General features: G+C 38.6%; 1 protein-coding gene across 1 annotated transcript; it reads left to right on the forward strand.

Moving 5' to 3' along the window:
* The first annotated feature begins 258 nt into the window (after positions 1 to 258).
* LOC106879252 (ciliary microtubule-associated protein 3) lies at positions 259 to 14741 on the forward strand. The gene is made up of 6 exons (XM_014928743.3): positions 259 to 441; positions 4137 to 4282; positions 6081 to 6182; positions 9548 to 9675; positions 12843 to 12969; positions 14564 to 14741. The coding sequence occupies exons 1-6, from the start codon at positions 393 to 395 to the stop codon at positions 14627 to 14629; spliced, it is 618 nt and encodes a 205-aa protein (XP_014784229.1). The 5' UTR covers positions 259 to 392; the 3' UTR covers positions 14630 to 14741.
* The last annotated feature ends 383 nt before the right edge of the window (positions 14742 to 15124 follow it).

A 15124-nucleotide genomic window follows, 5' to 3' on the forward strand; every position in this document is an offset into this window, starting at 1 on the left:
CTCTTTCTCTCTATCCCTCTCTCTTGTTTTTCCCGCTTATTTCTACTATCATTTTGTTCTTTCTCTCCCTCTCTTTCCCTTTTCTATTTTTCTTCCTTTCCACTTCAATTATATGACATCTCTCTCCTTCTCGTCTTTTGCTTTTTCTTTCCTTCCAGTACAATTCTGTTTTTCTTTTCGCTTCTTACTCTTTTACTTTCTCCACCAGTTATAGTGTACACCTTTATTCTGTCTTCCTCTCTGTTTTCCCTCTTATTCTTATTTACTTGTCAATGCAACACTTTGTTTTTATCCTTCTCTCTCATTTTCTATTTTCTACACTCACCGCCGTCTGTTGATATTTACCTCGCCATAGCAACGGAGACTTGAATTCACTCTGCGGATTGAAAAATATGGATCCAGGTGGCTTGCAAGTAAGCCTTAGTGCATTCTTACCAACAGGTAACAAAACAAGTATTTTATTTCTATAATATTAGTAACTCACACTATTTTAGTCAGGGTGGCCTGGTTTTTGTCAAGGGAATTAATATATTTTGCGTGTCGTCATGTGAGTTCAATTAAAAATAAAAGACAAACATGATTAGGATCTTATGGTTCAAGAAATATACAAATCTAATTACATACATAACACGTATGTATATGATATATGAATAGTACAAAACCACATTAAAATACAATTCCTAAACAATAGTATACATACATGCATACTGACTTGCATCATACATATACATAAACAATCACACATGCAACACATTCGTACATACATACATACATACTCTTTTACTTGTTTCAGCCCTTTGACTGCGGCCATGCTGGAGCATTGCTTTAAAGGGTTTTTGTCGAAGAAATCTACCCCAGGACTTATTCTTTTTAAGCCTAGTACTTATTCTATCGGTCTCTTTAGGGGAACTAAACACACCAACACCGGCTGTGGGAGGAGGGGACTGACAGTCAGACAGACACACACACACACACACACACACACACACGCACGCACGCACGCACACACACACACACACACACACACACACACACACACACACACACACACACACAAGACTGGTTTCTTTCGGTTTCTGAACCAAATCCACTCACAAAGCTTTAGTCAGCCCGTAGCTATAGTAGAAGACTTGCCCAAGGTTCCACGCAGCGGGACTGAACCCGGAACCATGTGATTGGGAAGCAAGCTTATTACCACACAGTCACACCTGCGCATACATATTCTTTTCTATTCAAGGCACAAGGCCCGAAATTTTGGGGGAGGGGGGGGCCAGTCGATTAGACTGGTACTTAATTTATCGACCCCGAAAGGATGAAAGGCAAAGTCAACCTTGGCGGAATTTGAACTCAGAACGTAAAGGCAGACGAAATACCTATTTCTTTACTGCCCACAAGGGGTTACACGCAGAGGGGACAAACAAGGACAGACAAATGGATTAAGGCGATTATATCAACCCCAGTGCGTAACTGGTACTTATTTATTCGACCCCGAAAGGATGAAAGGCAAAGTCGACCTCGGCGGAATTTGAACTCAGAACGTAGCGACAGACGTAATACCGCTAAGCATTTTGCCCGGCATGCTAACGCTTCTGCCAGCTCGCTGCCTTTTTACATATGTATATTAAAGAAAAAGAATTCAACCAGCTTACTGGAACATTACAAATACAATCTGAAAGTGGAACAGTTAAAATATGCAAAACTTTTCTGAAGTTCAAAACGTGAATTTGTTTTTGTTTATCTACATTCCAATGGTGGAGCTTTGTATCTTTGTTAAAAACCAGCTCCTTCCTTCGAAAATATCAAATAATTAGAAACAGAAGAGTACACACACACACACACACACACACACACACACACACACACACACACAAACACACACACATTCATACCAACAAATTCAGATATTAGACTGACCCCAAGAGCAGTCCCCTGATTTAAACAGAAGAGCATGCTACTATATTAACTGGAAGCTTGAATTTCACAAAGGGAAAAAAATTTAAATCCCAAAGATTACAACTATAAGCTAACAAAGGCACTATTGTCATCATCATGTATTGTATGCCTGCAGCGTATTGATGACACTACAACAAAAGTCTTCCTGATTAAGTGCAAATTCTTCAGCTGCCTTACCATTTTTGTTCAACCAACTCTTAATATTGACCATCTATTGATTTCATTGTCAGCCTCTCTGACTCTTCATCTATTGCCCCTCTATTCTTTCTTCGATAATGTTTTCCAAGCCTCAGCTTCATCGAATATGGCCATAATAGATGAACTTTTGTTTTTTTCACAATGTTCAGAAGTCTTTCACCTACTTGTTGTAACATCCTTTCATTTCTCTGATGATCTTTGTAAGAGACTTGTAGCATTCTCACACATCTCAATATGGGCACAGGTGTGGCTGAGTGATAAGAAGCTTGCCTCCCAACCACATGGTACTATATTCAGTCCCACTGTGTGGCACTTTGGGCAAGTGTCATTTACTATAACCTCAGGCCGACCAAAGCCTTATGAGTGGATTTGGCTGATGGAAACTGAAAGAAGCCCATCCATGTGTGTATGTGTCTTTGTGTCTGTGTTTGTCTCCTACCACTGCTTGACAACTGCTGTTTGTATGTTTAGATCCCTGTAACTTAGTAGTTCAGCAAAAATGACTGATAGAATAAGCACCAGACTTAAAGCCCTGAAGTCGTTTTGTTTGACTCAAACCCTTCAAGGCAGTGCCCCAGCATGGCCACAGTCAATTGACTGAAACAAGTAAAGGATAAAAGATAATGAATATATAGAAGATATCAGGAACAGATTGAAACACTACTCGAGATGCAAGAAGGAAAGAACCCAGATAATAGGTCGTAATTCATGTAACATGAAATTCTTGAATCTGTCAAAATAAATGTACCAAAAAGGAAGAGAATCAAAAGGCAACCATGTATATGTCTGAAGCAACCATGGATCTTGTTGAAAAAAAGGGGGAAAGCAAGAACTTTGGGTTTCAACTCAGAAGAATATAAAAAGGTTAAATGAGAATGTTAGAAAGATACAAAAAACAATTATGTAACGAGTTTGTGTGAAAATCGAGAGGAACAAGCAACACACAATGACACAAATAGTCTTTCTTAACAGGTGAAAGAACTCAACATAGAATACGCTGCAAAGATGGGTAGCATCAAATCACAAGAAGGAATAGTCTTAACAGCAGCACAACAAGTAAAGCAAAGATAGTCAGAACACACCAGAAAATTGCATGAGAGACATTATCACATACATGTAAAGCAGAACATTCAAGAAGTTCACTGCTCTGTGTGTCACACACACACACACACACACACACACACACACACACACACACACACACACATACACACACACACTCACACATATATTTCACTGGTGGTGCTCCAGAATGGTAGCAGCCTAAGAGTTGAAATGTATAAAAGAATGTATATATATATATATATATATATATATATGTATATATATATCGATTACAAAGAAAGTCTGGCCCAGGAGTGGCTGTGTGGTAAGTGGCTTGCTTAGCAGCCACGTGGTTCTGGGTTCAGTCCCACTGTGTGGCACCTTGGGAAAAGTGTCTTCTACTGTAGCCTCAGGTCGACCAAAGCCTTGTGAGTGGATTTGGTATATGGAAACTGAATGAAGCCCATTGTATATATATATATATATATATATATATATATATATTTATACGTGTGTGTGTGTGTGTTTGTATGTCTGTGTTTGTCCCCCCCCCCCCCAACATCGCTTGACAACTAATGCTGGTGTGTTTACATCCCCGTAACATAGTGGTTTGGCAAAAGAGACCGATAGAATAAGTAGTAGGCTTACAAAGAATAAGTCCTGGGATCAGTTTGCTCGACTAAAGGCAGTGCTCCAGCATGGCCACAGTTAAATGACTGAAAAAGTAAAAGGATGAAAGAATAAAAGAAAAAATTCTGATTTTAAATTCTGCTGAGGTTGACCTTAGATTTCCTCCTTTCTGGGTCAATGAAGTAAGGACCAGTTGAGCACTGCAGTCGATGTCATTGACTTCCCCCATCGCCCAAAATTCTTTGACCTTGTGCCTATAATAGAAAAGCTTTTTGTTCTTATTCTTATTCTTTTTATTATCATTCTTTTAGCCAAGAACTCAGGCAATGCTGTATTTGAAAGTTTCCGACATAGAGATGTGTATCCCTTTATGCTACCTGCCAGCAAGTTTTTGATCAAACATCTGCAGCCTAAAGGGTTTCCTTTGGTAGGACCTGGAAGATATGAAAATGAGGAGGTATGTTTAAAACATTTTCAGTGAGATCTATAAATCTGATATTTAGCTTTAAGTTTTCTCTAAGAAAAAAAATCAGCTGAGTGTCAATCCTGAAATGGTAGTACCTTCTTCACCCAATGGAAGATTATCCAAACTTAGGGGCTTTACTGTATAATGCTTTTTAATGCCTTAGTAAGGACATCCAGTGGAGGCGCAATGGCCCAGTGGTTAGGGCAGCGGACTCATGGTCATAGGATCACGGTTTCGATTCCCAGACCGGGCGTTGTGAGTGTTTATTGAGCGAAAACACCTAAAGCTCCACGAGGCTCCGGCAGGGGATGGTGGCGAACTCTGCTGTACTCTTTCACCACAACTTTCTCTCACTCTTACTTCCTGTTTCTGTTGTACCTATATTTCAAAGGGTCAGCCTTGTCACACTGTGTCATGCTGAATATCCCCGAGAACTACGCTAAGGGTACACATGTCTGTGGAGTGCTCAGCCACTTGCACATTAATTTCATGAGCAGGCTGTTCCGTTGATTGGATCAACTGGAAACTTCGACGTCGTAAGCGACGGAGTGCCAACACACACAAGGACATCCAACTGTGGGAGCCATGCCAATGCAAACTGTAGGGCCTCTCTTGCCAGCTCCTGTCTAAGTGTCCGACCCAGTATGCAGGCAGTATTTAAATGACGAGGATGAGCATGAGGGTGATGATGACTGCAAACCACCACTAGTTTTCTTGGACTCTGTTTTTCACAGAGGCAGCAAGCTGACAGAATTGTTAGCACACTGGGTAAAATGCCTAGCATTTCATCTGTCTTTACATTCTGAGTTCAAATACAACTGAGGTCTACTTTGCCTTTCATCCTTTTAAGGTTGATAAAATAAATACCAGTTGAACACTGGAGGTCGATGCAATTGACTTAGCCCCGTCCCCACGAAATTCTGGCCTTCTGTCAAAATTTGAAATCAATATTTGCTTATGCATAAGGTGGCGAACTGGCAGAGTCGTTAGCACACTGGGCAACATGCTTCATGGCATTTCATCCATCTTTACATTCTGAGTTCGAATTCTGCCTAGCTTGATTTGCCTTACCTGTACCAGTAGATCACTAAGAGCACCGTCCGAGCATGATCGTTGCCAGAGCACCAGCTGTCTGGCTTCCGTGCAGGTGGCAGGTCAATAGCACCATTTGAGTGTGATCATTACCAACGTCGCATTCCTGGCACTTGTGCCTGTCACACGTGAAAAGATGTCCGAGCGAGTTCGTTGCCAAGTACCTCCTGACTGGCTTTCGTGCCGGTGGCACGTAAAAGCACCCACTACACTCTCAGAGTGGTTGGCGTTAGGAAAGGCATCCAGCTGTAGAAACTCTGCCAGATCAGATTGGAGCCTGGTGCAGCCATCTGGTTCACCAGTCCTCAGTCAAATCGTCCAATCCATGCTAGCATCGAAAGCGGATGTTAAACGATGATGATGATGATGACGATGATGATGATGACAATGATGACTTTCACAATTAATAAAATAAGTATCTGTTTAGCACTGGGGTCGCTATTATTAACTTACACCCTCCCCCAAAATTGCTGGCCTTGTGCCAAAATTTGAAACCAGTATTTGTCTATACAGTTTCTATTCCTACTGGCCATTGGCCTTATACATCAATAAATTTGTACTCTGATGCCAAATTTTATTGAAATAAGTTGTCTTAATGCTATTGTAAATTCTTTCCCTGTGTGTATTAAACAACTCATTATGCTTTCAGTCAGCTTCATTGCTTTCATACTTGAATTTTTTTTAAATTAATTTTTAGAAAACAAATATGAATGCAGTCTTGAAGTCCAAACTACACAGCAAAATAACATCCCATCCAATGACTACACGGAAAACAGCAACATTTCTAAAGGCTAGAAAAGTTGGTGTTCACTTTTATCTTTATTATCATTATCACCATAATTATTGTTATTATAATTATTATTATTATTATTAAGGCAGTGAGCTGGCAGAATCGTTAGCATGACGAGCGAAATGGGTGTGTTGATCAACTTAAATAGGTTTATGTCAAGTATATTTCCTTACCACCATCCCCTTCCCCACTTCCTCTTCTGTGACACACAAACACTCTATACATTAACATAACACATTATGGAACAACAGTGCATTTCATACTGACTGGGTTACCAAAAGTGGAGGAAGAATATATTGGCCTGTTTGGTACATTCACACATACACTCTTTTACTCTCTTTTACTTGTTTCAGTCATTTGACTGTGGCCATGCTGGAGCACCGCCTTTAGTCGAGCAAATCGACCCCAGGACTTATTCTTTGTAAGCCTAGTACTTATTCTATCGGTCTCTTTTTTTGCCGAACCGCTAAGTGACGGGGACATAAATACACCTGCATTGGTTGTCAAGCAATGCTAGGAGGACAAGCACAGACACACAAACATAGACACACACATATATATATACATATATATATATATATACGACGGGCTTCTTTCAATTTCTGTCTACCAAATCCACTCACAAGGCTTTGGTTGGCCCGAGGCTATAGTAGAAGACACTTGCCCAAGGTGCCACGCAGTGGGACTGAACTCGGAAACATGTGGTTGGTAAGCAAGCTACTTATCACACAGCCACTCCTGCACTTATATTTTTTTTTACACACAAACAAATTAAAATGGATGTTTTCTTTTTATAATTCCCAAGAAAAAAGAAAAATTGCAGAACTTTACATTTTCTATGAACTTTACATTATTGCAGGGACATTTTTTTCAACAATTTTTCAGATAGATAGGTAGATAGATTGATTGATCCTTCAATACTGCCTATGGGGATTTTCACATCTCAAGAAAGATATTTCATCATGCCATTTTCCAAACGGCTGTGGAATTTCTACAAGTACTGCTAGTTATTATTATTATTATTGGTGGTGGTAGTGGTGGCCAATTTCCTTTCCAGTATTTCTACCACCATCATTATCTGTATATCTGTGTCCTAAAAGGCTGAGTCAACAGAGTCAGTACTGTTGATTGCTATAAACATTGTGGAAGAGGCTAAGTAACTAATGAAAGGAAGTTTTCTTTATGATGCAGTTCTCAATGAATCATATGTGGGTGTATGTGTGTGTATGTGATTAAAAAGACCCCCTTTGGTCATGAATGATCATCAGATTGCACCTAGAAAGTTCCCCTCCAAGGCACAAGTCCAAGCAAGTCATCCATGCATACCAGCATCCCCTCTCCGTGCCACTGATGTTTTCCAAGGAAAAGGCAAAGGTCAGTACAGTTTGGCATCAGTGATGTTGCAGCTCATTTCTACAGCTGAGTGAACTGGAGCAACGTGAAATAAAGTGTCTTGCTCAAGAACACAACACACAGCCTGATCCAAGAATCAAACTCACTACCTCATGACTGTGAGCCCGACACTCTAACCACTGAGCCATGTGATTATAAGTTGGCAAATAGTGCTCTCTTTCTCTTGCCTCTTTTTGCCACTATGTTCCTCTAGTAAACTTTCTCTCTACCTTTTGTTTTCATCAACCATTTCATTGCATATTTGGATACAGTTGTGCAACCTCTACCTAGCCACCCTTCCTGCTTTTTTACTCCGAAAGCCTTCCTTGTCACTGTGTCACCAACATTTTCATCTCTCTTTCCAGTTCCACTCAGATAACTCCCGCCTTTTCTTGTCTAAAGTGAGCAGCTTTAACAGCTCTTGTCTCTTTAACAGCAACAAACCTCTTGTGGCCCCTTCCTTCATATTCTAAATCAGCTGAAACATTGTATTAACAAGAAACAAGATGAGGACAAATATCAGTCAAATATAAATAATGTACATAATTCGTCATCTCTTAAATATAGAACTGGAAATAATTTTTGTCCCTTTTTAAAGAAACGAAAGGGTTTATAGGGCTGCAAAAAAGAAGTGCTCAAATGAAACTGAGACAAAAACAAAAAACATTGATTAGAGAACAATCAAATTCGAATCAACAATTTTATATAACACCATGCTTCCATACATTTGAGCATATATGAATATTACCATGGCCTGCAACATATAAAAGGAATACATATATAAAAGCACAGAAGGTAAAAAGATATATATATGCACATAAAAATACAAAATATATAGAAAGGCCTACCAAGAAAAGGTATATACAAATACTAAAGCATGTCAAGCGACTAAAAACTAAAAATATCAATTAGCTAAAAAGAAAAAAGCTTCTACTCCTTTCAATTAAAAATATATGAAAATAGTTCGTCGGTGAACGACCCGAGTGTGGAATTCCTGTTCATCCTGATGAAGGGGTCATTGCTGAGATGCGCTTTAACTCATAACAAGAACCAGGTAGTGAACTCCCGAAATGGCCATAGATGTGTTTTGACTTGATTTTGTGGAACTCTCTTACACTCCTTGGACTTCAACCTAATATTGCTTTTATGAAACAAACTATTTTGATATATTTTTAATTGAGGGGAGTAGAAACTTTTTTCTTTTTAGTCGATTGATATTTTTAGTTTTTAGTCACTTGACATGTTTTGGTATTTGTATATTCCTTTTCTTGACAAATTTTTCTATATATTTTATATTTTTATGTGCATATATATATTTTTACTTTCTGTGCTTTTATATATGTATTCCTTTTATATGTGTGACTGGCCCTCGTGCCGGTGGCACGTAAAAGCACCCACTACACTCTCGGAGTGGTTGGTATTAGGAAGGGCATCCAGCTGTAGAAACCTTGCCAGATCAGATTGGAGCCTGGTGCAGCCTTCTGGCTTGCCAGTCTTCAGTCAAATCGTCCAACCCATGCCAGCATGGAAAGCGGACATTAGACGATGATGATGATGATGATGATGATGATGAAGGCCATGGTAATATTTATATATGCTCAAATGTATGGAAGCGTAGTGTTATATAAAGTCATTGACTCGAATTTGATGTTTGTTCTCTAAGCAATGTTCTCTAATCAATGTTATTATATATGTATAATTTGAATAATAAGGGTAAAAAATTGAATATTAATTTGGTTAATATCAATTTAAAATCAGTGTCCTAGCAAATAGAAAAATATGAAGATTCAGAAAAATTTATGTATGTAATATATATATATATAAAATAATATATAATTATTTTAATAATTATTTTATTTTTCTGTCAAATTTATATTAATTTCATTTCGTTTATTATATTCACTGTTTCTAAGTGATAATTCTGAAACGTTATTATTCAGTTTATGAATTAAAAATATCAAATGTATCAACTTTTCTTCCAGTCCTTAATACCATGTCCAACTGAGTACCAAAAAAATTGTACAGAACTGAAAGCTTTTAAACCTGCTGCTAAGCCTTTTGGTTTTGGCTCCGAGAGGAATTTAAATCACTCTAAACCAAGCTACCTCAGGTACTTCAGTTTTACTGATTTTACTGTTTCATGGAGGTTCTCAGAGCTAACTGTGGGCTCATGCCACCTTTATTCAGCCATTCCTATCCCACTTGTCTTCCTTTTTCTCATAACATTTATCGTATCCCGCCCCTCTCTCACGAAACTCAGTACTTCCTCCCCAGATCATCTTGCCTTCTTGAACACTCTTGCTATTCATTTCTTTCTTGCCAGTGTTGATTTGTGATGGGAGGCGCAATGGCCCAGTGGTTAGGGCAGCGGACTCGCGTTCATAGGATCGCGGTTTCGATTCCCAGACCGGGCGTTGAGAGTGTTTATTGAGCGAAAACACCTAAAAGCTCTACGTGGCTCCGGCAGGGGATGGTGGCAAACCCTGCTGTACTCTTTCACCACAACTTTCTCTCACTCTTACTTCCTGTTTTTGTTGTACCTGTAATTCAAAGGGTCAGCCTTGTCACACTGTGTCACGCTGAATATCCTCGAGAACTACGTTAAGGGTACACGTGGCTGTGGAGTGCTCAGCCACTTGCACGTTAATTTCACGAGCAGGCTGTTCCGTTGATTGGATCAACTGGAACCCTCGACGTCGTAAGCGACGGAGTGCCAACACAAATGATTTGTGATGGCTCAAGAGAAACATTAGTGCTTTCAGTTTCACCGGTTTTAAAGGCTCTGTGAAGGCCCTGGGCACATCCTTCCTCTTAGACCACTACCACCACCACCACCACCACCATCATCATCATCATCACCACCACAATCACCATGATAATGTCATTATCATCACCATCATTGTCGTTGTTATCATTGTCATAGAATCCACTTTACCGTGCATGCATGGGTTGGATAGAATTTGTTGAGGCAGCTTTTTCTGCAGCTGGACACCCTTCCTGCTAAAAACCCTGACCTTTACCCGAGCAAGACATTTCCATATTCATGGAAGATTAGAAACAAAATATACAGCTTGTATGATGGGGACACATATTTATGACTAGGACACAAGACAAGGAGACAGTGCCTCCCCACTCAGATATATATATAAGTATATATATGTGTGTGCATATATATATATATATATATATATATATATATATATATATTTATACAGGGGGTGCAATGTAAATTGTCGCCATTTTATATTTTTAATTTCGCACATGTGCATTGTTTCTTTATGATTTCGTTGTCTACACAGTATAGTAGGGTTAGTTGGGCACCATCTGTAAGAAAAACAGTACCATGATGCAATTCACTCTGCCAGAAATTTGGAAACGACATGACATGCTGTACTGCTTAGCATTCACGTTGGAGGCTCCAGTACGAACATTTCAGAGTGTTTGGATGTCAGTCTGAGGACAATGCAAACTGAGGACATGTACCGAGAGTGATAAAAATCAAACATCCAGTCAAAATCATGGTGTTTGGAATGATCACTAGTGATGGTGACATTATGCCTCCATTCATCTTCTCACATGGCCTCAAACTCAACACAGAGGCCTACATCAAGTGCCTGGAAGAGGTAGTGCTGCCCTGGGTCAAGAGGGTGGCTGCTGGAAGACCTTGTGTCTAGCAACAGGACTCTGCACCATGACACACAAACAGGAGAACCCAGTAATGGCTGTCAGTTAATTTCTGCAACCACATACTCCTAACATCAGGCCACCTAACTCTCAAGACTGTAACCCCCTTGATTATTATGTGTGGAGCACAGTTGAGCGAGACACCAACAAAGCTCCTTGTAATACCAAAGATAAACTCTTGGAGTGGTTGGCGCTAGGAAAGGCATCCAGCTGTAGAAACCTTGATAGATCACATTGGAGCATGGTGCAGCCTCCTGGCTTGCCAGTCCCCAGTCAAACCATCTAACCCATGCCAGCATGGAAAAGGACATTAAACGATGATGATGATGATGATGATGATGAAATCCATTCACAAAGCTTTGGTTGGCCCAGGGCAATAATAGTAGAAACTTGCCCAAGGTGCCATAGAGTGGGACTGAACTGAACCCCAAACCATGTTGTTGGGAAGCAGACTTAACCACACAGCCATACCTGCAACCAGTAAGCTAAACAAGGAAACAAAACCATCTGGAAGTAGTTGTGTGGTAACAGGTTTAAAAAGTTCAGTATATAGAGTTTTAAGATATTTTGCATTTTGTCTGGGATGGTGTCAGGGTTAGTAACCCTGACACCACCCCAGACAACCTCATGAACAGGCTATTTCCTCTCTGTTAACTTTCTGTTGTTTCTATAAGGGCCTTACCTGTGTATATCTTGTATGTTTTTTTTTACTTGTTTCAATCATTAGACTGTGGCCATGTTGGGGCACTGTCTTGAAGAACTTTAGTTGAATGAATTGATCCCAGTGCTTATTTTTTTTTAAAGCCTGCTACTTATTCTATTGATCTCTCTTGCCAAACTGCTAGGTTACAGAGACGTAAACACAGCAACACCAGTTGTCAAGTAGTGGTGGGGGACAAACACAGACACAAAGACATACACACATGCACACATGTACACACATACACACACACACACACACACACACACACACACACACACACCACACTGACATATATATATAAAATGGGCTTCTTTTAGTTTCCATCTACCAAATCCACTCACAAGGCTTTGATTAGCCTGAGGCAACAGTAGAAGACACTTGCCCAAGGTGCTGCACAATGGGACTGAACCTGGAATCATGTGGTTGGAAGGCAAACTTTTTACCACACAGCCACACCTGTGCCTATGTTTTCTATCTTAACCCTTTCGTTACTGTATTTATTTTGAGATGCTCTCTGTTTCTTTCAATTACTTTAAATATAACAAAGAATTTAGTAAAATAACTTAGTTATCATTCAGCTAGTCTTAGGAACATAAATTGTGACTAAGGTTTAGTGGAAGATTTTAATTCAAAACTTATGAAAACAAGACATTTGTACTCAGAGCCAGAGCCGATTTCAGCCAGGTTAGTAACAAAAGAGTTAACATGACCGCAGCCACTTGGCTGAAACACATAAATAAAAATTGTAAAATAAGTCTGCTAAATCAGAGCCAAAACTGAAGCCAAACATTAGCAACAACAAAAACAATAACTTTCAAAATAAAGAAAAATATTTCACTGTAAACTTGGTAAATGCCATGCTTATTTCGGTAAATTCCAAATTCTTTCAGTCCCACCACATATAATATTGATACTGTTAGGAACAGAAAAGTTTCACATCATCAGTCATTTGGGAAAGCACCAATATTTTTGCCAGAAATAACTATTAAGAGTACCATACCCCAGAATACAGACAAGGTAAGGTACTTTATTCTTTTTCTTCTTCACCCTTTAGCATTCAGATTATTCTGTAAACTGTAATGTTTATTTATTCACATTGTTTTGAACTAATCATGCATTATCTCATAGTTTCAATATTTGAATAATGTGATTGCTTATTTTTACAATGACATTGTAGTGTAGGTGTGAAATGCCAGATCTGGCTGCTTTTAACATAAATCAAGTAGAATATTTGGGCCAAATATGGCCTGTTTAAATGCTAAAGGGTTAAGCCCTTCATAGACTGTTCATGACTTTTCTTCAATGTTCACACATTCACACTTTAAGGACTTTTAACTTAGTAGGATTGCATATATATTGAGTGGATGATCTCCACTTCCACACATTCACACACATTTCTGCACACAGCCTTTGTTTAACACTTCATATTCTTTCTTTTCTTTATCGTTTATAAAATTGTTATAATGTATTTTGAACTCTTTATCCTTCACTTTGATGAAACAATATCAATATGAAGTAGTTGTATGCTGTCAACTTAATGTGACAGTCTCCTGAAAGGAATAATACTACAGTTGGTTAGACCTAGGAAGCTGCACCGCTTCCTGTCGGCCTTGACACATTTCCTGTGTCCTTATGTTTACAAGGGGGAGACAAGCACCTCCACCCAGCTAAGCCTTTGCTGGCTGGAGGTGCTTGTCTCCCCCTTGTAATGGCTGAGATGTGTTCAGCATCATTCGAGTTTTTCTCCCTAATAATATATTGATTGTTTATATCATTATCACCATCATTTTAATGTCTACTTTTTCCTGCTTGCAAGCGTCAGACAGAGTCCATCGAGCCAAATTTTTTAGGGTCAGATGCTCTTCCCGTCACCTACCCTTAGCCTATTCCTACCTCATGGCTGGACATGTTTTTGCTGCTATTGAAAATGAAAGACATTTGGTTACAACAATCACACAATGTCAATTTAAGGAGATACAACTATACACATATGCACACACATACTATGATGGGCTTCTTTCAGTTTCCATGTATCAAATCTATTCACAAGGCTTTGGTCATCCAAGGGCTATAGTAGAAAGCCCTTGCCCGATAGGACTTGAATTTGAACCCATGTAATTGGGAAGCAAACCTCTTAACCACATAGCCATGCCTGCACTTACCACAAAAAATAATAATAATAATAATAATAATAATAATAATAATAATTATAATAACGATGGTGATGATGATGGATTCTCCTGTCAAAGACAACATATGAGTGTTCAGCTCTTCCCTAATAACCTGCACAAATGATTTCTTTATAGTGATCAAATGTATGTACTGTACATTAGATCACTATTTCCATCAAACTGACATTGTCTGAACAGATGTATGGTGGACCACAAGAGAGGGCTCAAGGTTATTGCAGAGCAATGTGAAATGAAGTGTTTTGCTCAAGAATATAATGCACAACTCTGCCTTGGAATTGAAACCACGATCTCACAATCATAAGTACAAAACCCTAACCACTAGGCCATGATAATAATAATAATAATTTATTTTTCTAAAGATGATGATGATGAAGATGATATCTGATTCGATTAATATTTATAACCATTTATTCTTATAGCTATATACAACAAGTGAAGAACAGAAGCATCACCAAAAATTGGCTTACTTAAAACTTTATTGGTAACCTCCAGTTTTTAACAAGATAAGGCTCACTTTTGTTTTCATTGCTGCATTATCTTTTCATCAGCGATTTTTTTTTTTCATGTTTCTTAAAAAATAAATAGCATTTTAAATTACTTAAGTCTGTGTCGTTTTGAATATAATATGTCTTCTCATCATCAATAATTCAGTGATGTATTTTGATAAACTGCTTTACTTTTGCATACTCTTATCCAACCACTTCATCACTATTGTTAACTATTTTCCTCAAGATCATAATCTTCATTGATTTTATTATGTCTAGTTTTCCTATAATAGCTTAGGTTGGACTGGTGTGCAGTCCAGCAACGTTACATACATTTCAGCGTTACATTATCTTTCCTGTGATATCTAAAATATTCTTTTTTCTGTTCTAACTTTTCATTTATTATGCATTTTCTATTGGCTTTTGATACAATTTAAGATCTTTGTCTTTTTTTTTTTAACTGTTGTCAGCACTTAATCTCTTTGAAAAATATAT

The sequence above is a fragment of the Octopus bimaculoides genome, chromosome 13, assembly GCF_046866305.1.
Source record: "Octopus bimaculoides isolate indiv1 chromosome 13, ASM4686630v1, whole genome shotgun sequence".
NCBI classification, from domain to species: domain Eukaryota; kingdom Metazoa; phylum Mollusca; class Cephalopoda; order Octopoda; family Octopodidae; genus Octopus; species Octopus bimaculoides.